The 26,672-nt window shown below is 42.4% G+C and overlaps 1 protein-coding gene and 1 long non-coding RNA gene across 2 annotated transcripts in view; one reads left to right on the forward strand and one right to left on the reverse strand.

The window, feature by feature from the left end:
- Positions 1-25,825, forward strand: part of LOC140918311 (uncharacterized) — a 45,746-nt gene extending 19,921 nt beyond the window's left edge. The window contains exons 2-4 of the long non-coding RNA XR_012161141.2: positions 11,474-11,586; positions 16,905-16,993; positions 25,275-25,825. This is a non-coding gene — a long non-coding RNA (uncharacterized LOC140918311). The remainder of the gene's footprint in view (positions 1-11,473; positions 11,587-16,904; positions 16,994-25,274) is intronic.
- HUNK (hormonally up-regulated Neu-associated kinase) overlaps positions 1-26,672 on the reverse strand; it is an 86,943-nt gene that overhangs the window by 10,080 nt on the left and 50,191 nt on the right. Inside the window, exons 5-8 of the mRNA XM_073362364.1 lie at positions 24,987-25,114; positions 11,377-11,512; positions 5,764-5,932; positions 3,434-3,517 (exon numbers count right to left, since the gene is read on the reverse strand). Coding sequence (XP_073218465.1) covers positions 3,434-3,517; positions 5,764-5,932; positions 11,377-11,512; positions 24,987-25,114 — 517 coding nt within the window. The remainder of the gene's footprint in view (positions 1-3,433; positions 3,518-5,763; positions 5,933-11,376; positions 11,513-24,986; positions 25,115-26,672) is intronic.

The raw sequence follows: 26,672 nt of genomic DNA on the forward strand, positions 1-26,672 counted from the left end.
TTCTGAAGCATTTCTTTTTCTGTTTCAGTGTGCTAACAGTTCATCTTCTGTTTTAGAATATTATTATTTATTTGTATTGCTGCCCAAATGCCCCAGTCAGGATTGGGCCCTAGTATGCTAGGCACTGTACAAACACATAGAAAGACTACCCAAGATTTTACAAGCTAACTTCAGTTTCTATAATCTGTCGTCTTGTATGTACCAAGGCCCTGCTCCTGCAGGATTTGAAGTTTATGGGATTACTCATGTGCTCAAAAGTAAACACGTACAGACATTTTTGCAGGCTTAGACAGTAATTTTTATGTTACAACTAAGAATATATTTGATATGTCTTTTTCCCTCATTATAAGACAGATTTTAATATTTATAAGGTACAGTAATTTAAGAAGGGAGAGAAGAAGGCTTCCATGTCCACCTTCAAAACATGTTGCAACAATATCATCGGGTCTGTCCACAAACAAAAGCTGTACTGTTTCAACTATCCAGGTACTGTAAATGCGATACAGCCCACCTAGTGTGGACACAGCTATAGTGTTATAAAGGTGTATATAGTTATTCCTGTGTGGGAAGGTGAAGAAGCTATATCAGTATAACTGCATCCACACTACTTGCTGTACCAGTATAGCTATTCCAGTTAAAAAAAAAAAATCACACACCTAACCAAAACAGTGATACTGATATACATAAAACTTTGTCTCCAGACCAGGCTTCAGAGGGAATAAGCAGCGACCCCTTAGCCATGAGAATGTATACTGCCAAAATAGGCAATTGTGGTAGCACTGTCATTAGATCTTAATTTTTCGTATAGAAGTCATACATCAATTCTCTGGTGGCAATTGGCTTTTAGGGCTGCAGAAGCAAATGCACTTCCATTTTAAAAATAACACCAAAACAATCTGTGTGTTTCTATCGTTGCACTATTTGCCAAATAAGTTTTCTTTCACTTGTGTAGAAATACAAGTTGTATGTTCTTATATATTACTATACATACACATATACACAATACACACATGTAAACAATAAGCTAACAGCTAAATTCGCACTCAGAAACACATAAGTGGCTCCCAGTGATTGTACTGGGAACCTATGTGTATACAGAGAAGAATTTGGCTCTAAAGAGCCCTCAGGCACATCTTGAAATATATTTGCTCAATCTATCTACAGCTGATATGTTTCAAATAAAGTATGGTTTCAGAGGAACAGCTGTGTTAGTCTGTATTCGCAAAAAGAAAAGGAGTACTTGTGGCACCTTAGAGACTAACCAATTTATTTGAGCATGAGCTCATGCTCAAATAAATTGGTTAGTCTCTAAGGTGCCACAAGTACTCCTTTTCTTTTTGCAAATAAAGTATGTGCTCTTTATATAAATAAAATGCAGCACGTGCTTTGCCCTGATACTTCCATCTGGCTTGCAATTCAACTTGTCTATTAAATTGGTAAATGCATTTTTAAAAAAAAACAAACAAAACCAGACACAATATAAATGTGCCCATGTAATTTTGGGCTTGGAAACCATTTTTAATAATACAGTGACCATCACCATCATAACTGTGAAAAGCAGCTTTAGAAAGAGGTGATCTTTTGGGAATACTGTAATTTATCATATGGTTGTTAGACCTGCACAATGCTTGCACCACTGTAATTCCTCCCTTCGGCAAAGAAAGGAAAGGAGAAGGAAATCCTAAAATCAAAGGGCCCTGGTATCTGGAGTGGATTCCTTTAAAACCCAGGCAAAAAGGATAGAGACAGGCAACACAAAAGCAACACCTTCTATCTAATGAATGAACAGTATCTTTGTGATCACTGAGAGGGAACCATTGAGTGTAGGCACTCCTCATCAGTCAGCGTCCTAATTTACATGACCCATGTCTTCTGTCTCCAGACAGAACAGTACTAGCAGATTGCAGAACACAATAAAACCAGAGTGGCTTTTACCAATAGTGTTTTTTTACACTCCTAGGTCCCAACACAAGGATGAAACACAGTTCTTGAGGGCAGAGAACATTTGTACAGTGCCTAGTACAATGACGTGATTAGGAATTCTAGGCACTAAAGTAATACAAACAATAAATAATCATCAAAGCCACTGGTATGCAATGATAGGCCCAGACAGGCATTTCTTACACAGAGCTCTCACTGAAGTTTGGATAGTAAGACTGGGCATATAACAGGCCAGCAGTGTTCCTGTGAAACCAGGACTGACCTGAGGGGCGGGCGATTCGGGCAGCCAACATCCAGGAGTGCCAAATCCCCATTTGTTGTCTTGTTCCTTTTGCTTGCATTTGTTTTGTGGGGAGGTGGGTGTGCAGAATGAAGTGATGAACACCACAGTTTTCTACCCCGGGCCACAAAACACCTTGGGCCAGCCCTGCCTGAAACATTTCTCCTCAATGTTAATAAACATTGATGCAAAACCAAATATGTTCTGGGCTTGGGCTGACATTTTTTGGCTTTTGCTTGACTAAAACGGCAAGTTTTCTAGTTTTTTTTAATCAAGTCTAGAAAAAATTGAAAAAAAAAAAATCTTCACCAAAATTTTTCATTGGGAAAAATACCCATTTTTCAAACAGCTCTGCTCACAGCCTGTCAATGAACCTGGGCTGAACATTGTCTAATTTTTGAGTTACATTGCTCAAATGCAGTGAAGGCTGTGACCGTGGGCAAGTTACTTAAGTTCTTGGTTCTTTGGTTTCCTATTTGTACAATGGGGATGATAATACTCCTTCTACCTCCCAGAGAGCTCTATTCTTCCTCAGAAAGATACATGCAGCACCGATTGCCTTCAATCATGCAACACCAGTTGCCTTCAATGGGAGCTACTTGTATCTTGGAGTTGGAGACTAGCCCTCATAAATATTGTGAGGCTTAATTTATAAATTCTTGTGAAGTGCTTAGAGAGAATCAGCTAGAAGATGTTGTAGAGGAGCTACGGTGGTTTTTTTATATCCCTAAGAAAATTTCACACAGCCCCATGCAGCCTGTATTACAGCAGAATATATCTGAGGAGAAACACAATAGCTTTAGTGATTAGCAGTTATTATGAACTCATCAGTGTTGGGAGTGTTCTCAAAGTCAAATTGTGGGGTTCAGAATACCTAGATGGACAAATGGAATTTGCTGTCTAGAATATTCGCATCTCTAACTTCTATTCTTCACTGTCACTGAGATTCACATTTAGGCTTACTTGTTGGGGTATTATTCTGACCTTTCTGTCCATTTGTTCTGTGCAAGCAGATCAGTCACTTTTTTAATGAAGATGCCCAAATGAGTCATTTGGTAACTTTCTCTCTTGTAAGCAACTTTCCCTATTTCTCTGGGCTTGGAATTATTTCTGTTTTCCCCCCAGGGCCAGAAACCCATCAACTGTATTCACAATCAGTGGGAAATTCTTAAATTCAGTCCGGTATCAAAGTATCATTATAAAAGGCTCTACCTCATAGGCATCTTGGTTCACCTTGTATTTTTCTATCTGGTATAGCTGGTTCCTATAGCAAACGTTGTCATGGACATCTGACTTCTGTTGAAGAGGGGAAAAAATAATGTGAGATAATTTGAATCAATAAAACTGATAAACTACAACCTGCTGGGCCAAATTCACTGTGGCTTTCAACAGAGTTGCACTGGCTTATGGCAATGATGGATTTGACCCATTATATTTAAATATCATTCTTGCTCATCTGCAAATGGCCAGCGAGACATCATTATTAAAACATCTGAATGGTCTTTCTAATATAACTATGCTCTGAGGAGGAGTGAAGAATCCATGGCCATTCATCAGACAAGGAATCCCTCTGAGATAAAACAGAAACTAATAAGTTGAAAGGAAAAACCCATAAAACCCTGCCCCCTTATAAGCAGCCTTGTAGATGCTTACAGCTTCCTCACTATTTACATCTCAGACCCAGCTTGTGTCTCGCTATGCACAGATGCCACGGGAGGACAGAGTACGAGGTGCCTCAGCCCCTTGCATGCCCCATACACTTGTACAGGGGCCACCCATTATGTCGCTAGAGAGCACGAAACTACCCGTACTGGCAGTGCTAGGCTCCCTTAAGCAGGCAGGGAGGGGTAAGCTGAGGTGAGGTGGGGGCAGGATGATGGCCCCCCTCCCTCCTTAGCCAGCATAAAAGAGTGCACAGACTGTACTCGTTCAAAGAAAAGTGTTAGGATGGCTACTCCAGTGCATGCTTCCCCACTGTTATGGGCTCAAATCACAACTATGTGGACTACAGAATTTTGCATTGTTTTGATGTGAAAATAGGAGAAATTTGCTGGTTTCAATGGCCCTTTGCTTTGAATCCAAACCTCAAAGTCAAACATGGGAAGGGGGGCAATGCAATGGAGAGGTAGAAGTGACCCTAAAGAGAAACTGCAGAACTGGAATTAATTTACAAACTGGACACCATCAAATTAGGCCTGAATAAAGACTGGGAGTGGATGGGTCACTACAAAAACTAATTTTTCCCCCTGCTGATACCCACACCTTCTGGTCAACTGTTTGAAATGGGCCACCTTGATTACATTGAACTCATTAGCACTACAAAAGTGATTTTTCCTCCCTTCTTGTCAACTGTTGAGAATAGCCCACTTCCACTTTAATTGAATTGGCTCGTTAGCACTGACCCCCCCACTTGCTAAGGCAACTCCCATCTTTTCATATGCTGTGTATTTATACCTCTGTACTGTATTTTCCACTCCATGCATCTGATGAAGTGGGTTTTAGCCCACGAAAGCTTCTGCCCAAATAAATTTGTTAGTCTCTAAGCCAAAAGGACTCCTCGTTGTTTTTGCTGATACAGACTAACATGGCTACCACTCTGAAACCTAAGAAGACTGACACCAAAGAACAAAGAAAAGTGTTTGCAAGAACCCTTACAAAGTGAAACTGCCAAATTTCACACAACCCTAGTCATAATCTATGTGAGGGAGAGCCTGGGCTGCAACTGCACTGTCAGTCTCTTAAGTCACTTATTGCTCTTCTCATCCCCAGAGTAGACATCTGTTGATGCCAATGGGAGGTTTGTGCAGAAACTGAATGCAGAATATGCAATAACAATCTTCACTGCAAGAAGCCTGCAATGCAAATTGGACAGCAGGATTTTTGACCCAAGGTCATATGCAAGAGCTATTTGGTATTAATGCTTTGTGCCATGGGCCAAGAGGGTCAAAAACTAATCAACAAACTCTACATACATATTATTTTTAAGTACCACTTTTATCTTAAAGTTTTCACTTCACAACAAACACACACATTTTAATGGCTATTCAACTGTCCCACCTCTCCTGCCAAGAATCACATTACATTAACGAATGTTTCTTAATAACAGAATAATTGTATCTAAAGAGCATAAACCCGACAACTCTAGGACAAAAATAAAGCCTTACATGGCAAGGATTTTGTTTCTGTAAGCCAAAAGCCTTCCCAGGAGCCTCTTTGTCCAATGCCTACATTTGAAAACCATGTACATACAACCTACAAGCAATTACTTCCCATGCATGGGAATTCTGATCTGAATTAATGTTATCTATTTACCAGCATTATCTCCCTTTCACAACTAATGTTATATGAACAGTGAATCTCAAGGGGCTACACTTCACTAAGTTAAAGACTCTGAATCAAATGTCAGTGCGTGGGAAAATTTTTGTATATTACAGCACTCTTTTTATATTTATTATATAATTATTAATATTATTATTAATTATTATTATTATTATTGTTGTTGTTGTCATCATCTTCAAGAATCAATATCAAGCAATACTTACTCTCAGGCCTGTCAAATAGCGCTCTAGTTTCTTATTAAGTAGAAAGTAGATGGCAAGAGTGTTGCTTGCCCTATTAGAGAGGACAGTGTTGATCACATCGCTGTTCTTGTAACCCAGCTTTTCAGTCATATGGAGCAGCACACTTTGGCTGAGGTCTTCTAGGTGAATTCTACACAAAGAGAGACCGAACAAATTATTCTTACAACCCTCCAGATGAGACATTAGAATGCTTGTTAGCAATGAGGACACCTGCAGAGTATGCACTAGAGATCTGAAGGCCATTATATAGCTAAGTAATGTAAACATGACTAGCCTTACGTTCTTGTGAAGGTAGCTCTAGTTCAAAAAGCAGCCAAAAATTATTTTAGCGATAAAGAATACCTTCTGATACTTTAACTCAGCATACACTCTGTACTCAAGGATTTTGGATACAGTTTTCTATGTGGCTTTCAGCCCTACCACCCTACACTGTGTTCCATTCAGATCTGACAAACTAAAAAAGGTCAAGGCTAGTTATTACTTGGATGGTAGATTGCCAAGGAACAGCTACAGTATGCGCTGCGGGAAGTGACACTGATCATTAAATAGATGGCATTCTTCCCTCTGAGTCAATCGTGAACCAATGGCCCAGCATGGTGTTAAGAGGCACTGTAGTGCTGCAGATGCCACAGTCTGATTAACACATAAAACCCAAGGTCTTGACCACTGTAGTCATTAAACATCCCATGGCTCCTTTTGGAGGAGAAGAGCTAAAATCCCGCTCAGCTAGCTACGTTCTGCTTACCTATATGTTTCTGTTCTTTCCATTAGATACGGTACTTCTTCATCTGCAATCGTTAACTGTTGCTTGGGTGTTTCTCCTTGCATTAAGTAGCTAGCTAGAGTGTTTCATCCCACAGATCGGTATATTTCAACAGTAGGTGAAGAGAGCTATATGTAACATTTCTATAGCAGTTTGTTAAATCTGTAGAAGTGCTTTGAGGTAGAAGGCACTATATAAAGCTAAGTTATACATAAAATATGTGTGTGTTTGCGCACGCTCTCAATAATGGGCTTATCTGAGTTGAGGAATGGAGGGCAATAGCCTTGTGCAGTTATAACAGTGCCTTTAACAGTACATTGGAAGGTCAAATTTCCCAAAGAGCTCATTTAGGCTTCTAAATGAATTGGCCCGACTTCCAGGTGTGCCCAGCACCCAGTAGCTCCCATTATTTTCAAAAATCATTGTTTTTAAAAAAAGCTATTCCTTGTTCCAATAGCTATTTTAGCCACTTATTTAGGTGCCTTACTAAGGACTGCTGGGTGCTGAGCTTTTTAAAAAAATCTGACCTCTACTTTTAATAGGTTCATCATTTCCCATCTCACCCCCTGCACTGGTATTTTTAATGTCTGTTACATTCAGCCGTTACTGCACGTGAGATGGGGTTGGCCATAGCAGGACTCTAAATAATATTCAAAATCAAGTCTGGTAAATCTTGACTAGCAAATGTTTACTTTTGTTCAACGTGCTTATTAAAATTAATTTTGTACTTAGGGACTGCTTTTAGGGTTTTTTTTAAAGAAATTACTAGGCAAACTGTATCTGCTGCTGTATGGTAAGTAAGTCTATCTTCGGATAGCAAAAAGAACCCAGGCAATTGTTGCTGGAAGTAGTCTGTAAAATGTAAAGTATTTTTTGTCTTCAGAGTATTTCTTTAATAAACGCAAGCTTATAAAAAGCCAGGCAGAATTATTTTATGAGAAATCTCCTGCATCTCAGTTTTATACCCTCCCCCTTCCACTCCTTCTACCAACTCCCTATCTAAGGAGCATTTAGTGATGCCCATAAAAGGGCAGAAGGGGTACCCGTGAGTACAATACATTGCTTTTTGTTAGTTCAATAAAAATAGTGGTTGGGATGAGAGTGGAGATTTCTTGGTGATTAGGCGGTGGATAAGAACTACGGTATATTTCCTGCTCACACACTCTGGCTTACATCCAGAGGAATTCTTTCAAAGTTGAATTTAATTGTGTTACTCCAAATTTACACCAATTTAAATGAAAGCAAAATACGGCCCTAAATATTTACAATCAAGAGGATTTTTCTTATCACACTATTGTATAGCAACTTGTAGGTAGGTGAAGTTTGGGACCTAAGCTAGTTAAAAACAAAAAAGCACTATAGCCCAAAGATAGAAAGGCAATAATCTACATGACTTTAATCCTATGGAACTCCACTGACTTCAGCACAAAATGTGGGTCAAAATACACAGGGGTCTAATTTTCTGATTTTCCAGAGACGCGAGTGATGAGAAAAAATGATTCTGTACATACAGTAGAACCTCAGAGTTATAAACACCTCAGGAATGGAGGTTGTTTGTAACTCTGAAATGTTTCTAACGCTGAACAAAACATTATGGTTGTTCTTTCAAAAGTTTTCAACTGAGCATTGACTTAATACAGCTTTGAAACTTTCCTATGCAGAATTAAAATGCTGCTTTCCCTTTTTTTTTTAAAGCAGTTTACGTTTAACTCAGTACTGTTCTGTATTTGCTTTTTTTTTTTTTTTTTTTTTTGGTCTCTGCTGCTGCCTGATTGCACACTTCAGGTTCCAAATGAGGTGTGTGGTTGACTGGTTAGTTTGTAACTTTGAGATTTTACTGTAATATTTATTGTAAGAGTGATTTTTCTAAAAAAGGGATATCCCTTTAAACTAGACTATGTACAATACTTCCCTTCCCAGCTAGTTCCATTGCCTTCAAGACAGAATGATTAGTGGGCACTTGAGAAATAAAGGACATTGCACTGCTCTTTTCTTTAACATTTTAGACTCTAGCTTCCTTTACAAGTCACCTAAATAATTATACATACAATCAGTTACACCTGTGAGCAAACTCAGAAAGAACACTTCCAATACAATGTGACAAAGTGCAACTCAAGTGCATGCCAGGGATTTAAAAATATATATCAATATAAAAGTGCATCTTGCACGTGCAAATGGAAAAGAGTTTGAAATCAAACGTATTTCAAGCCGCCCTTGTGTTGTGTTTAGTGGAGATAAGACTAGGAGTGAGAGTATTAAGTTACCCACACAGCTCTCAGTTACAGTTACATTTGCTTAACAGATGCCATGTTTAGTAGATTGATTAGACTCATTATGACAGTGATTTAATTAGCATAATGACTCATTCAGTTTACACTTATTTTCCCTTTTTTAACACAAAATGTTCATATGTACCATACTTTAGTACAGTCCAATGCACCAAGATTCCTCAAATCTGCTGTGTGTGTTTTGTGTTAGCTCAATTAGATTTGGTATCGGGACAAAAATGTTGAGACAATGACTCATCTCATTCTCTACCACATCCCTTGTAAACCAACCACTTCTTTATTCCTTCTTTATAGTCCATCCATTAATGTAGCCAATCACGTTTCCCTGCACCACAACTCTGTGTTCCCCTGTATGCCAGCCTAACGATTCATTGTTTCACCAGCCTAATGATTCATTGTTTCACCAAATCTCTCTTATGAACTTCCATTCCAGAATAAAAGCCCTCAGTCTCACTCAAGTTTGATCCTCCCATTTTCTGAGAACTAGAAGCTGCTATTCTCTATGTGACTCTAGGCTTGCAATCCCTGGGCATAAATAAACCCACAGCTGGTGCTGAATTGCGTTTTACACAAAAGCTATTGCATTTTGACTAGTGGCTACATCCACAAAGGGGATTTAGACTCGTGATTGCAACACCTAATGTTTAGATGCCCTGCCACATAAAAGAATCCGTAGGTCTGAGGTAAGTACCCAGGCCTCCTGTGCAATGCATGCGAAGAGTTAGGCATCTAAGAATGGTATTCACAAAAGTCACCACGCTGAGCTGCTTAAGCAAGCCAGTAGGAAATGCTGAGAAGAAGGGTGTGGCCAAGCCGCTCAAAATCAGATAGGTGCCTAACTGTAGGCTGGTGGGATCTGCCTGTCTCCACTCAGGATTCTCCCCACGATCCGTCTCCTGGAATTAGGCACCTAAACCAAAATCAGATCTGCTCTTTTCCACAAAAATAAGGAGGAGCCCCCTATAGCCTTCACCCAGAATGTCAGAGAGCCAGATTCAAATCTTCCCCTCTGCCTGATCTGGAATGAAGGCCTGGGCTACACTTGGGCGGGGGGGGAAGAATCGATCTAAGTTACACAACTCCAGTTATGTGAATAACATAGCTGAAGTCGACATACTTAGATCTACTCACCACGGTGTCTTCACTGCGCTGAGTTGACAGCTCATGCTCCCCCGTTGACTCCGCCTGCGACTCTCGCTCAGGTGGAGTACTGGAGTCGACGGGAGAGCACTCGGCGGTTGATTTATAGCATCTAGACTAGACACGATAAATCAACCCCCACTGGATCGATTGCTGCCCGTTGATCCTGCAGGTATTGTAGACAAGCCCAAAGACTTGAACCAGATTCTCACTGTTCTGGGAGGCGGGGGGAAGGGGCACAGCTAACCACTTAGCTACAGAGTCATTCTCAGTCTGTGCCTGGCCCAATGAATGTTTAAGTATATTGTACAAAAACTGAACAGCTTAAGCAAGAGAGAGCCCCACCAGGGAGTGGGGAGACCTGGGTTCAAATGCCCATTCCATATCAGGCAGAGCAGGGATGTGACTCTAGACCTCCCACACCCTAGGTGAACATATAAACCACTGAGCTATAAGGCACAAGGCAAAGGGGAGGGGAGGCGGGACACACACCACCCACTCCTCCTCTGATCGAATGCTTTGTGTGGGGCTCAATCCGACAGACAGCCTTTGGAAACACCTACTGCATCAGGCAGTATGGATTAGGTGATAGCTAGACACCAAGCAACTCAGCAGTGTCAGGACATAGCTGGCACTGCACATGTCCACTGGCCGAAACTTAGGTGCCATAGGAATTTAGGTGCCAACAGTGTAAGCAGCAGGGGGTTGAGGATGTAAATTTTGGACTTAGGTGCGTCAAGTGACATTTAAGCTCCTAAATCCCTTGGTGGATCAAGCCCTAAGTGTATCAAAAATAGCACTCTTTTTTTCCTGGCTGCATATGCATTTTGCCATGAGATCTGTCATCCACCTGACCCTGGTCATATGTCTCTGTGTCTGTTGAGGTGTTCAAGATTAATACTCATCTAAGCAAGTTCATCTAACTCTGATCCTTGCCATAACGGTTACCATAATAATGTTGTATTTATCACACAGAATCTGAGCTGGAGTTTTAGAAAGGCAGTAACTTCCAGTGACATAGTAATATCACTCCAACAGCAAACAAAGGGGTGCCAAGACTGATGTACAGTGGGCTTCCCCCATCAATTCTGAGAAGATCGAGGAGTCAACTAAGTATGTGGTCTTGATCCTGGGTCACCATGCAGCAGTATGGCATCTCTCTGCTAGTTTAAGGAAGTAATTTTGACTTTTGCACTAAGAACTCCCTCAAAACTGATACCATCTCCCATTTATTTCAGGCCCAGTCCTGAGCAATCCGTACTCATGTATGTAATCCCAGTGAGTTCAATGGGACTTTGTTATGTGAGTAAGGGTATACAGGATCAAGCCTCTAATGGTTTAATGTGTTCTCACATTTGCGAAGTATTGTATTCATTACAATACCTGTTTGGATACGTGACATTATGCGGTGCTTTCCCAGGGTAATTCTCATTAAGCCAACGATTTGCTAAAGCTTGCTGGATGTTTGGTCTCTTTGCAGGATCTGGCTCTAGCAGAGATTGTAGAAAGTTTATGGCCGCTGTGAAGATATTAAGAAAAGATGACAGCTATGTCATATGCTTTACAACTTAACTTAGCAACTGAGTTACTATGGTAAGTAACCTTACCAAAAATATACTATCAAGCAACGGTTTCCTTTATGATATGCTCTAATGTCCCTGAGAAAATTATCTGCTAAGGAGTTAATCCATATGTAAAATAAATAATGTTTTATAGAATCATAAATGAGAAGAGGGAAAATTATCTGTGTGTGCTCTGAAGGTAACCTTCATGCTTCCAGGAAAAAAACCCAGCACGGTGAGAGGCATTTGTTCCAAATTATCCCCAGACCCTGACTCTGGTCAGATAATACTATTCTAGACAGGAGGATCATAACATGCACCAGATCTGATTTTACATTTTAAAAAAAGGAAAAAATCTTTGATACAAATCTAATCTAGAGACTACCCTGTGCAACATATTTCAATAGCAAATTGTGTGGGACAAACAGTAAGAGAAGTCATCTGGAATTTTACCTGTCTAGAGGTTTGGCCCAATATTAAACATGAGAGATGAGAGAATGTAGCCCCAGATCAGTAAAACACTTTAGCACATACTTCAGTCCTATTTACTTCAATGGGACCTAAACACATTCTTAAGTACTTTCCTGAATCAGGCCCTTAGCATTACAATCATTTCTTCATTATTTAAATGTTCCCTCGGCAACAACATAAGGGTTTCTTCCTTATACATCCCTTCAAAAAATCAGCAGAAGTATAAAGTTAGAGGCCCAAGGTGCAATCTAAAAAAGGAACTGCATGCCTCTGGAGCAGGGCTGAGCAGCCTCAACTCCCATTAACTTCCAGTCAGCACCAGTGCTCAGTATCACACAGCATCAGGCCCAGGGGACCAAATTAGTTTCTCAGTTAAAATGGTGCATCCATACTGAAATCAATGATAGGACACGCTGACCCAATTAAAATAGAGCAGTAAACTTAGTGGGCTCATTTCTGTTTTCAGATATGAACCCCTGTATTTCCATTGACTGCAACAGAGTTGCAAGGGAGTATCTAAGGGCGGAAGTGGGCCTATGTGACTCCATTCCTTTCAAAGTTTTCCATAAAAGAATCTCAAAGTGTTTTACAAACATTCGTTGACATCATGCCTTTAAAGTTGTTAGTTACAAGGAGAGAGAAAATGACTGGCCCAAGGCCACACAGGAAGCTGGAAACTTATCTCCATTTTGACTAGTCCTATATTTTAATCTCCAAACCATCATGACTAAAACCTGCCTTCTGCTGGTGCAATCTTAAGGAATTTAATATGCTCTCTAAAATTCTTCATGGAACAGACACAGAAACCTAATGTTGGAGGAGTTTGGGGTTTTTTAAGATTTTGTACACGAGATCACCCAAATGCTTGCAGTCAGCCTCACATACGCAGAAATTGGACACATCATACACACCACAGAAGCCACCAAATATAATAATGTGGCTAGCACACATGGGCTACGTACTAAGGTAAAAATAGTCAGCCGAGCTGCAAAAGAATTCTGGATGAATTCCATAGCAAACACCAAAAACATGTACTCTCTTCTAGTTTATAGACCATTAATGTTGGGTCAGTGGATACCACCCAATTGTTTTATGCCATTTTTGTCTTTTACAACTGAATCCATCTTTGCACTAGAGTAGCAATGGCATATCCTCTTCACCATCGTCTCAAATGCTTTACATGGACTGCCATTTACACAGTAATCAATGGGCATCTCAGGGGCCAGAAACACAAATGACAGGCTTCGTTATTTTTGTACCCTCCCTTGTGTTTGGAGAGCAGCATGTTTGCTCTCTAGGCTGGGATGTAACCATTTGAAAAGGGCAAAAATGTTAACTAAAGATAAAGTGTACTTGCCTTTAAAAGGCTCTTGTCTGCAGTCATGTTGTTATCCAGTCCCCTCCCTTATGTACATCACTGGTCCTTTTTGAGCATGCTCAGCTCAGGAAGTCACCATGAAGCCTGGTCTATGTGGGGTCAAGAAGAGGAAGTGTGTGCCTATGTTCTAAAGCAGATCAGTGGACAATGGATGACTAAAGTGTGAATTTTCTGTCATATTTTTATGCATGGCAGTGACTTTCTTGACTTAGTATTGCTACCCAGGGGGTGCAGGAAGTTAAGATGCTCCTGGGCCATTGCAGGAGACATGAGGCATTTGGGATGATAGGAATGGCTCATTCAGCGCTGACTAGAACCAACCCATATCAAGGAAGGATCCAGAAAGACAACAGGAACCCCAGCTACTGAACAACTGACACTTAACAGTGAGAAACTTCAGCAGATGGAACATGTGAACTCAGCAGCGCTCCCCAGGAGGAGGACAATGGACCAAAAGGTGTCAGATGTCTGCGTTAAGAGCTGAGCTCACAGAGACAAAGGAAGCTCTCGCCTGGGACTGAGAATGGACAAAGACAGAGAAAAGAAACCCTGATGGTTCCTATAGCAGGATGGCTCAAGGGAGCCTGGGTGTGGGCTACTGTCTTAACCTTTGCTTCTCTATGCCAGCTAAGGACTTCCCAGTGCTGCATTCCAGTTGACTGATAAATCCTAGTCTGTTTTGAAAAGATTGCCTGGTGTCACCGCAAATACTTGCAGAGGTGCACTGATCCCTGAAGAGGGTGCAACCCTCTCTGAATAGGAATCTTTCCCAGTTGGACTTGCTGGACAGAGCTCACAGTGAGAAGCAGGAGTGCTGGAGCCCAAGGGTTGAGTCTCAGGCCTGGTCTACACTGCGGAGGGATCGATCTAAGTTACATAACTTCAGCTATGTAAATAACGTAGCTGAAGTCGATGTACTTAGATCTACTCACCGCGGTGTCTTCACTGCGGTGAGTCGACAGCTGACGCTCCCCCATCGACTCCGCCTCCGCTTCTCGCTCCGGTGGAGTACCGGAGTCGATGGGAGAGCACTCGGCAGTCCATTTATCGCGTCTAGACTATACACAGTAAATCGACCCCTACTGGATCGATTGCTTTCCCTCAATCCTGCGGGTAATGTAGACAAGCCCTTAGAGGCATTGAGGCCATGTGGTCTAGCACGTTGAATGGGGGACTGTTTAAAAGCTGGGCCACAGCACAAATCCTGTAGATTTGTGACACAAGGAAGGGAGAGATTTGTATTATATAAGTCAGGAGGAGGTTCTGTAGGTGCTGAGCCCTACCAACTTGAGGAGCCTCTGTGTTCAACATCCTACAGAAACCAAATATCTCCTGGACAGGGCCCTGAGAGACTATCCAATTTAGACAGGCCTACTGTCAAGAAGTTTACATTTGGCAGACGGAGAGAATTACGATTATGCAGTTACCAGGTCACCTAAGCATGAATCAAATTTTTGTAGAGTTATTTCTATCTTCATAAATCATTAATTACCATGGGCTATTTTAGCTTAAATCTCTCCTGACTTTTCCGTATTTTCATACAGCAATAATATTGCAGTAACAGCAGGGAAAGATTGGAAATCTGTCCATAAATCTTTTGGAATTTGATGTTATGGCTATTCCATGAGCGTGCTGCAAGCCCCATGTCACGTTTCTTAGATAAAGAATTCTCTATTGTCAAGAACAACAAATCCATTGTTCTTCTGTTTTGGCTTATGACTTTCCATTTTTCCCATTTTCCCAATTATAAAATGCACCTCCCAACAGATTCTGAACACAGTTACAACAACAGTGCACAATGCTTATTGAAAGTGTTATGTAAATAAACTCAGTCTCCAAATGAGTTCAATTCCCTATAAAAGCTCCCTTTTCCTCCAGCAAATGACTGACTAAGTGGATGAGACTTCTGCCATACTATAAAGATCAAAAGATTCAGGCTGAATGAAATGAATTCCAGAGCCAAGAACCCTCCACTGAGATTGCTCTGCATCTAGTATCTAGAAAAAGTACCTCAGCTGATCTTAAGTGTTGTGATGGCACAGATGGAGAGAGGCAGTTTCTCAGTTAGCCAGGATCCAAACCCTACAGGCATAAGTAGGGCCCTACCAAATTCACAGCCATGTAAAATGAATCATGGACCGTGAAATCTGGTCTCTTTGCATAAATCTGTTTTTTTGTGTGTACTTTTACCCTATACTATACAGATTTCATGGGGGAGCCCAGCGTTTCTCAAACTGGGGGTCCTGACCCAAAAGGGAGTTGCAGGAGGGTCACACGGTTATTTTAGGGGGATTGCAGTATTGCCACCGTTACTTCTGCACTGCTGCCTTCAGAGCTGGGTGGCCAGAGAGCGGCGGCTGCTGACTGAGGGCCCAGCTCTGCAGGCAGCAGCACAGAAGCAAAGGTGGCAGTACCCTACCAGGCCATTCTTACTTCTGTGCAGCTGCTGTGGCAGCGGCTCTGCCTTCAGAGCTGGGCTCCCAGCCAGCAGCCGCCGCTCTCCAGCTGCCCAGCTCTGAAGGCAGCGCCGCCACCAGCAGAAGTAAGGGTAGCAGTAATGCAACCCCTCCACATAACCTTGTGACACCCCCCCCCCACACCCACACACACTAACTCCTTTTTGGGTGGAGACCTCTACAATTACAACACCATGAAATTTGAGATTTAAATAGCTGAAATCATGAAATTTACTATTTTTAAAATCCTATGACCGTGAAATTGTCTAAAATGGAAAGTGAATTTGGTAGGGCCCTAGGCATAAGATCTAACACCATGAATTGTACGGAAAAGCAAACATGAAGCCAACAGATCAATCTTTGGAGGTAGAGCATGTTACATATGAAGTCAGATGCAAATAAAACTGTTATATCATTCCCTTGGTCCATGCTGAACAAAGTCGCTGAGCTAACAAAGATATAACTGAATTACCCAGCCAACAGTTGTCTATATACACAAAGCTGGGGCTTCATCTATGAAATCAAGGATGGTGCTAATCTGGTTAGCCAATCACCTTACACTTGGCAGAATTTTCTTTCTGTGGTATAATTTTGGGATAATGTTTGTTCTCTTTACAGTTTCAAGACCAACATCACTGGAAATTTAGTTTCTCTTTAAATTTCATTCTGAGACCAAGCTCAGTTTTAAAAAGTTGTAAAATGAGTTTTATTAATAGGAATACAAACATTCTTCTGTTTTGACACTGAGAAGCCACATTCCTTGCAGTGGTCAGAAACAATTTGGTTTCTATTGTTTTTAGAGAATGCCGAATGTGAATGTCTGCCTGGTGAAATTATGCATAGAGTTGCTGTCTGTACTACTGACCACATGAAACAAGCTAAGGCAATTTCATACCACTGAGCCATAAGTTAGACCCAATTTTTAAAACCCCTTATAACTGTATTAGCAATAGAGGTAATTATATGATGCAACTCATTTATGGAATTTTAATTATCAGTTGCTCAGCCGTCATAAATGCTAACACCTCATTTTCTGCTTCACAGGGTTTGCTTAATGGTGCATACGCTTACACACCCTGGAGATACTGTCTGATAGGCTTTACAAACAATCGTTGGGATGCAGTGATTAAAAGGTAAAATATCAGTGAATTTATGGACTATCAGCTGTGAAAAACTTAGAATTCTGTAACATAAATAAGTTGTAATAAGCAGAGAGAGGGAAAATAAAAGAAAATGCGATTAAACTTGAATGCTCTGCAGCCGTGGTTCCCAAACTTTTTAGTACTGCAGTTTACTTACAGATATTTTAAAACTTGGTGGCTTCCCACAACCAAATACCTTTGTTTTTTAACCAACTCAGGACACTAGATTCAAGAGAGACACTACAGTCTGGACAGTTTGGGGACTTTATTCAACCACATACAGTTTGTTTAATGATATAATCGAATCTAATCCAGGTTTTTAAAACTATAATTAAAAATATGGATTTTGGGGTGTGTTTGGACATAGTCCAAGATTTTAGTGAGAAGATTGGGTCTGTTTCAAACTGCACAGTTGCATGATGTTTGGTTGACTCTCTGATGGCACCGGACATAACTCATTTTCCAATTTAAATTATTTCTGTGTTTAATTTTCACAGAAATCATTGCTGAAAGCCCAGACTCACCGAGTATGTTTACACTGCATTTAAACACCTACGGCTGGCCTGTGTCAGCTGAGTTGGGCTTGCTCAGCTCAAGTTGCGGGACTGTAAAATTGAGGTGAGACGTTCAAGCTCTGGGACCCTCCCCCTTGTGGGGTCCCAGAACTTGGACTCCAGACTGAGCCCAAATGTCTACACCACAATTTTAAAGCCCTGTAGCCCGAGCCCTGTGAGCCTGAGTCAGCTGACATGAGACAGCCATGGGTGTTTAATTGCAGTGTAGACGCACCCACAGAGATTAAAGGAAGCAGCACTTTTATAGCTTCTACTGAGTTTTTCATGCTCTCCTTTAACAGAATTCTTTGCTTTGTTAGATTTGAAAACTTGGTCTTCAGTGTGTGATCAGTTGTCCATTCCAAGAGATTTTCTTGAGCTCAGAAGCTTGAGGTTGGAATGGAGTCAAGTATCTGGAGATTCATGTTCAACTCCAGAAAAATATTAATCCAAAAGGGAATACAATCCAGACACGAGTTAATATCTGGTCTAAGAGGTTTTCATCACTTTCACTCTGTTCTTTTTAAAAGTCTGATAACACTGGAAACATCTTGGTAACTCTCTTTTAAATGTGGCATCTTCAAAGACAAAGCTTCAAGAATCCCCTGATTTTCTCTAGTATATTTTCTCAAATATATCTAGTATACTTGTATTCCTTCCTTGAAGTATTAGATTCAATATATTCAATATGCCAGATATGTCCACCAGGTAAACTAACATAGTCATGTCCATATTTATACATGTAATCTGCAAGGTCTGTTTTCCGAAGGAGGAAAATTCTGATTTTGTCACACAATTCAAGGATACATTGTAACATTTTCCCATGTGACAACCACCTAACTTCAGTGTAAAACGGAAGCTAAGTGTGGGCAGAGCTCTTTGCTTCACACAGAATGTTGAAACAATGTGTTCACTGCCCAGGATTTTATAAGTAGGGCCCTCCCAAATTCATGGTCCATTTTTGGTCAATTTCATGGCCATAGGATTTTAAAAAATCATAAATTTCATGATTTCAGCTATTTAAATCTCAAATTTCATGGTGTTGTAATTGTAGGGGTCCTGACCCAAAAAGGAGTTGTGGAGGGGGTGGTCATAAGGTTATTGTACGGGGGGGTTGCGGAACTGCTACCCTTACTTCTGCGCTGCTGCTGGCGGCAACGCTGCCTTCAGAGCTGAGCATCTGGAGAGCGGTGGCTGCTGGCCGGGAGCCCAGCTCTGAAGGCAGAGCCACCGCCAGCAGGGTAGAAGTAAGGGTGGCCTGGTATGGTAGTGCCACCCTCACTTCTGTGCTGCTGCTGGCAGGGCGCTGCCCTCAGAGCTGGGCACTCGGCCAACAGCTGCCCTCTCCAGCAACCCAGCGCTGAAGGCAGCGCAGAAGTAAGGGTGGCAATACTGTGACCATCCTAAATAACCTTATGACCCCCCCTGCAACTTCCTTTTGGGTCAGGACCCCCAATTTGAGAAACGCTGGTCTCCTCCCGTGAAATCTGTATAGTATAAAGTAAAAGCACACAAAAGACCAGATTTCACGGCAGGAGACCAGATTTCAGTCCGTGATGTGTTTTTCATGGCCGTGAATTTGGTGGGGCCCTGCTTATAACATTAATGATTTAAACATTGAGGGCCTCATGTACTTCAGGTTGCAACTTCTTTGAGCCAAAGTTTGGTGATGAATCATGCAGTGTGTCCAAATTGCTGCTTGTGTCACGTTCTTTACTTATGCTTCAAGCCCACTGTTCTTTCCAGCCATGGCTGCTGCCCCATCAGTGCATAGCCCCACACACATAGACCAGTTGAGACCTTCATCTATGATGAATTAATTGAGGATTTTGAACATTTCTTCACCAGTTGTTCAGATTGGGATTTCTTTGAGGAAGAGAATTTCTTCAATACTGTACCTACTTTGACAAATCTTCACATAACACTGAAGCTGAGCCTGAAGCTTGGCTATGTCTGCAGATTCATCAAGCTGCAATGCAAAATATTAACTCTTCTTTAACTTGTTCTATCAACTGGTCCTGGACATTCTCTGCAAGAGCATCAGTGGGTCGACGGATGGTATTATTTGGCATAGGAATGGTTTGCAGTGTCATAGCTGCATGTTCCCCAATCATAATTCTACACGTGTCTATTGCTGCTGGAAATCAATGGGACTTGCCAGTAGTGTGTGCTTGTTTGCATTTCGCAATTCACGTGGCCACACCAAAAGATGATTCTACGGCTTTCTGAGGAACAGTTGCTCCTTTAGACATTACTTTTTTTTTTTTTTTGGGCCACTTTAATTCTTCTGGTTTCTGAAGGAAAAAATCACAGCTCTTGTTTACATATTCTGGGTGTTTGGTTTCTAAATGTCTCTAGTTTCCCAGGCCTTGCACTCTTAGTTACGAACACTTGAAAACAAATGACACGCTTGAAATGGCTGTGGATTTTCCACAGTAATAGCAAGACATAAAAATCCAAACATAACGTAACTTGTCATATTATCTACTTTGCTTCCTTTTCTGTTTAACTTTATGAAAATCATCTTCCTCTTCAGCCCAACGATTGTTACATACAGGCTGAGCATTTAGCAAAAATCATTCCATTATAAAGACGAGATGCACCTATCTCTACCTCAGCCCCCTTACCCCATGTGCTAGGGCTGATGCTGCTGGCCTCTCTTTGTCCTCCGCTCCAACTGTAGGCTTTCAGCTGAGAGACTTCCAGCTGACTGACTCCTCCAGCAGGAAGTCTCTCTGCAGAAGGCTCCCTGCAGGAAAGAAGGGCACAGCGGGTGTGTCTATGCTACAGCTGGGACAGAGTCTCCCAGCCCAGGCAGACAGACTTGTGCTAACTTCGCTACAGATAACTTCGTTGCAGCATGGATGGTTGCTCAGGTTTGCCACCCAAATCCAAGCCCACCTGATCACCTGATCGGGTGCTAGCCCAAGATGCCACCAATGCCACAACATCTACACTGCTATTTTTAATGTGCTAGCTTGAGTTTCCGCGAGCCTGTCTACCCAGGCTGCAAGGCTTACTCCCAACTGTATTGTAGATATACACAGAGAGACTCCCAGCCCTGATAGCAGCATCAGCATAAGAAGCAGAATCCTTAGTTAAACCACAGGTGATTTTTAAGGCAAGTTTAATAGTCAACTAGAAAACAAAAAATGGGTGTAGCAATTCCATTTTTCTCCCAAACACTCATGGGATCCTCATGAACCCTTTGTGGCTCTCCAAGGGAAGTATGGCTCACAGTTTGGAAAGCATTGTGTTGATGAACACCCTTTTGGAAGTATTCCTGTAGTCTTCACTTCATCTCTCTATTCCCAAAGGAAAGTATTTGAGGTACAGAAGAAGTAAAGAGAGAAGCCAAGAGTCTCTGTGAGGTTGCTGTCAAGCTCTTTACCCATGGAAATATTGTTCATCTAAAACCAATACCAGGATGGCTCTGTTGTCTAAGAGGCCGAATGAAAAAAGGATTCCTAGAAGGAAGATTGAACACCAACTTCAAATTCTGGCCCATTGTTGCCATATAGTTGCTTTGGGTGCTCATGGTCACTGAAAATTTTAATTTTTAGATAGATGATTTGTTATCTTTTGCAGATTGAAGTGGCTGCTCGTTTGATGTAACTGACTTTCTATTCATGAAATTATATGTTGACACAACATATACTGCACAGTTAAAGACAATCTTCTGCAAATAATTTCTCCTCAGACCGCTACATGCATCAGAAAAATACTTAAACCGTTCGTTACATGGCTAAAGAAAAAAGGCTGTCTCCCTAAAGAGTTAACAAATTCAATAATTTGCCAAGCAGAGGAGCAGAACAGCTGTTGTCTACTGACCCACAGCCTAATAGTGGCAAGAAAAATGTCATCTTAAATCACGGTTTGCCAAATCAGTGAATGTACAGGTCCCCTGCCTTAAATCAAGAACTGAGGCATACCTTTATGTACAGTAGGGTAAAGGCTAACAGATTTAAGTCTGTTCCATTAATCTTCTATCTCTGAAAGCTCAAAGTAACTACTGTAACTCCCACTGGATAAATGAAATGTTACTTTCGCTGTAGAGACTCATGTCAGATAGCTACAAATTACACAAAGATGCAATTTTTGGAAGAATTCCGATCCTTACAATGAAAATGAATAATGGACAAAGCCCACTGGTCCAAGTACACCAGAAAATACCCAGTAAGAAACAGACCTGCATTGGCAGATGCCTCTCTGAATCCCGGCTTTGTATGATTTTAGCTCCACATCCTGATCCCACTGAGGTCAATAAGAGCTTTTGTCATTGACTTCAAGAGGATCAAAATTTGGGATCTCATCCAGTACAGCATAAAGCAGTTATTATAAACTTACTCATAACCCAAGTACTCAGTGGAGCTTTAGAAAGTGGACTAGGATATAAAAATGTCAATTTAATGCACAGAATCCTACCAGAAAGACTCTGGAATGGAAATAGCAAACACTCTAATTGTATCAGATAGATACTGAGACTTGCAGCATCCCAGCTCACTCATAAAACACTAGCACATGAATCTTGGGCAGAAGAGGAGGGCCACACACAGGTCTGGGATGAACAAGGAGCAATGCTGACAGACTCCAAAGGGAGCCTTCTTTAATTCTCCTCAGTCAGAAGACAGAGGCTGGGATTCAGGGCCTGGAAAGCATGGATGGAAGGGATTTAATAGTAAACAGTGGTAATAATACAGTATTTACCACTTCTACAAACTTGCAATAACTAGGGGGATTCTCGGGCACACAGAAATCTCCATAGGAGCAAAACACTTTTACAGTGAGTTTCTATAGTGAATGGGAAGTAAACGCTGTAAATGTAGTGCTTCCATGCAGACCCTACCTATGCCAATGGAGGGATTCTCCTAAGGGTGAAGGTGTCCACCTCCTTGAGAGGTGTGGATTTTTCACACACCCGAACGATGTAGTTATACTGACCTAATTTCCTAATGTAGACCAGGCCTAAGTGAAATTCACCTAAATACCTTCACCTATACAAGTCTGATTGTGAACACGAAAAGTTCCAACCAACTGCACGTTATGAAGGAACAAGTACGATTACATTTGAAAAAGCAAAACACATTCATACATTACACACGTTCATAGATTCCAGGCCAGAAGGGAACATTATGATCATCTAGTCTGGCCCCTGTATAACACAGGCCATTGAATTTTACCCAGTGATTCCTAAATGCAACAAATCATCTAAAATAATGGCTCAGTGATCGTGGGCACCTTCTACTGTGAGGAAGGGAACCAGTGGAAAATCCATACCTTACTTGTGCTTCCAACATGTTCTCTATCTGCATTCCTTATCCACCCTTGAATGTAGGACCTAGCTGCTCCTCCTCTGCAACTGCCAACATGCCTTCTCTCCCCAACTCTACACAGATAACTGCAAAAGGAGCACCTACTCAACATGTCCCTAGATCAGCGCAAACTTTTTGGCCTGAGGGCCACGTCGGGGTTCCAAAACTGTATGGAGAGCTGGGTAGGGAAGGCTGTGCCTCCCCAAATAGCCTGGCCCCTGCCCCCGACTGTCCCCCTCAGAACCCCGCACCCATCCAATCCCTACCCCCCCCGTTCCTTTGCCCCTGACCGCCCCCTCCCAGGACCCCCTGCCCCTAACCGCCCCCCCAGGACCCCACCCCTTATCCAACCCCCCGCTGCTCCCTGTCCCCTGACTGCCCCGACCCCTATCCACACCCCCACACCCTTATAGGCTCCCCGAGACTCCCACGCCTATCCAACCCACCCTGCTCCCTGACTGCCCTCCCAAACCTCTGCCCCATGCAACCCCCCCTGCTTCCTGTCCCCTGACCTCTATCCACACCCCCGCCCTGACAGCCCCCCCCCCGGCATTCCCATGCCTATCCAACCCCCCCCCCGCCCCGTTCCCCATCCCCTGACTGCCCCCACCCCCAGAACCTCTGTCCCATCCAACCGCCCCCTGCTCCCTGTTCCCTGACTGCCCCCCGGGACCCACTGCCCCTTATCCAACACCCCCCCCCCACCTCCTTACCATGCCGCTCAGAGCAGCATGTCTGGCAGCTGTGTCACCCGGCCAGAGCCAGCCACGCCGCCGCACTGCCCAGCAGGAGGCTGCGGGGGAAGGGGGACAGCAGGGGAGGGGCCAGGGGCTCCCCAACTGGGAGCTCAGGGGCTGGGCAGGATGGTCCCACAGGCCAGATGTGGCCTGCAGGCCGTAGTTTGCCCACCTCTGCCCTAGCTGGTATGCTGCTAATCTGTGGGAGGCAGTCCTTGCTTACAGCCCTCCCCGCTGTTCACCATTTTCCTGTCCCCTTCACCATTTTCTACCTTCACAGTCCCTCCAATGACCTGCACAGATTCAATAGTCCCCCTCCCAGCTGCAGCATCAGACCCACTTCCTAATCAGCAACCGATCCCCAATCAGGATTCTCCAACTGCATATCCTTACACTCTACCCACTACCCGTCACCCAGCAACAATCCAGTACTACTCCCCCTCGGTACTATCACCCACTTCTCCCTAGTTAGTGTCTTGACTATCCTAACTCCCACACACAGAGTACTGATCCTCCAATTTTCAACTCAACGCTCCCAATCCCCACCACAACATTCCCATGCTGAGAGCTGGTGAAGGTTCAGCAAGTCCCTCTGTCCTCCAACCTGTCCCTCAACTAGCAAAGGTGGGCAGTACCTAATAAAAATATATAAAATGATGACTGATACAGAGAAGCAGGTTGGGAGCATCTGTTCTTCATCTCTGATATCTCAAGAACAAGGGAACATTCAATGAAATTAAAAGGCTGCAAACTCAGAGCTGATCAAATGAAATATTTTTTCCCACTGTGCATATTTTGAATGTGGAACTCATTGTCACAGGAGGTTGAAAAAATTAAAATTCTGTCTCAAAATACATGTGTTTGGAGAATAAGAGGAAAGACCAAATTCTGTCCAGGCAAATAAAACCTAAGAAAAAAGCAGGGTTTTTGACACACGCTGACACAATTTGTACTGAAGTTTAGCAATGATACTGTTGCAAATGGCAAGGATCTACTGTGGGAACAAATATTTTATTATGATTATTAATAATAATAACAACTAATAATTTTGTAATCTAACTCATTTGAATAATTTGAAATGAAAAATAGACCAAACACACCAGAAAAAGCAGAGCAACTACACAAATTCCTCTCCACAATATTGCAGCATGCTCATACCTCAGATTCACTGCAACATTGTCCCTCTCTACCTTGTGTTCAGAAAGCAAAGCACTATGTTATTGTGAGACATGCAGATCTTTCTTTAACTATAATGAAAAAAATACCTACATTCTTTCACAGTTAACATGTTATGCTAGTGCAAAATCTTGAAATCCACAGTTAAATGCGATGGTTCCACCTGAATGAATATGAATAGACTTGGGGATGCTGTGCTGATTACCTGTGGAGAGTTGGGCAGGGAAGGGGTTCATTTCTTTGTCCACCATTTTCTGGTACAAAGCTCTCAGACTGAATGGCTCCACAGTGAAAGGTAAAGTCCCAGTCAACATTGCATACATATTCACTCCACTGAAAAGAGAAGCAGAGAAGAAACAGTTAAGGAACTAAAACTATGCCATCAGGAGTGGGGAAAGGCATGTAGAAAAGCATAGATGTTGTACTTATCTGCAATACTTTCACTTTAACGGTCAACAACTGTAAAACTAATGTGCAACTTTCATTTTTCTAGGGTCCTTAGAACCTTGGAATAGGAACCTGATTTCACTGCTGCTCTGCATGTGGAATAGTCACTGATGTCAGTGGGAGTTTCATATAAAGGTCCCGATCCAGAGCCAATGCCACTGAGAAGACTCCCATTGGATTTCGGTAGACTTTGGATCAGGCCCACAAAGCAGCTATATAACAAGAGCTGAACAATTCTTGGTATTAGCTCCCCAAAACTGGCCAGTTCACTGATGAAAACTCGGTTATGCTCCTTCTATTTCTCCTCACTCCTAAAAGGGCCTTTAAACTGAATTGCCTTGGAGAATTTACTTTTTCCATTTTGCTGGCAATCTCAGTAACTCGTGCACAGCATAGAAATGAAGTCACAGAATCATAGAATCATAGAATATCAGGGTTGAAAGGGACCTCAGGAGGTCATCTAGTCCAACCCCCTGCTCAAAGCAGGACCAATCCCCAATTAAATCATCCCAGCCAGGGCTTTGTCAAGCCTGACCTCAAAAACTTCTAAGGAAGGAGATTCCACCACCTCCCTAGGTAACGCATTCCAGTGTTTCACCACCCTCCTAGTGAAAAAGTTTTTCCTAATATCCAACCTAAACCTCCCCCACTGCAACTTGAGACCATTACTCCTTGTCCTGTCATCTTCTACCACTGAGAATAGTCTAGAATCATCCTCTTTGGAACCCCCTTTCAGGTAGTTGAAAGCAGCTATCAAATCCCCCCTCATTCTTCTCTTCTGCAGACTAAACAATCCCAGCTCCCTCAGCCTCTCCTCATAAGTCATGTGTTCCAGACCCCTAATAATTTTTGTTGCCCTTCGCTGGACTCTCTCCAATTTTTCCACATCCTTCTTGTAGTGTGGGGCCCAAAACTGGACACAGTACTCCAGATGAGGCCTCACCAATGTTGACTAGAGGGGAATGATCACGTCCCTCTATCTGCTGGCTATGCCCCTACTTATACATCCCAAAATGCCATTGGCCTTCTTGGCAACAAGGGCACACTGTTGACTCATATCCAGCTTCTCGTCCACTGTCACCCCTAGGTCCTTTTCCGCAGAACTGCTGCCTAGCAATTCGGTCCCTAGTCTGTAGCAGTGCATTGGATTCTTCCGTCCTAAGTGCAGGACCCTGCACTTATCCTTGTTAAACCTCATCAGATTTCTTTTGGCCCAATCCTCCAATTTGTCTAGGTCCCTCTGTATCCTATCGCTACCTGCCACCGTATCTACCACTCCTCCTGATTTAGTATCATCCGCAAATTTGCTGAGAGTGCAATCCACACCATCCTCCAGATCGTTTATGAAGTGCTCCACTTGATACCGGCTGCCATCTAGACATGGAGCCATTGATCACTTCCCATTGAGCCCGACAATCTAGCCAACTTTCTACCCACCTTATAG

Source organism: Lepidochelys kempii, chromosome 1, assembly GCF_965140285.1.
Source record: "Lepidochelys kempii isolate rLepKem1 chromosome 1, rLepKem1.hap1, whole genome shotgun sequence".
Lineage (NCBI taxonomy): Eukaryota > Metazoa > Chordata > Testudines > Cheloniidae > Lepidochelys > Lepidochelys kempii.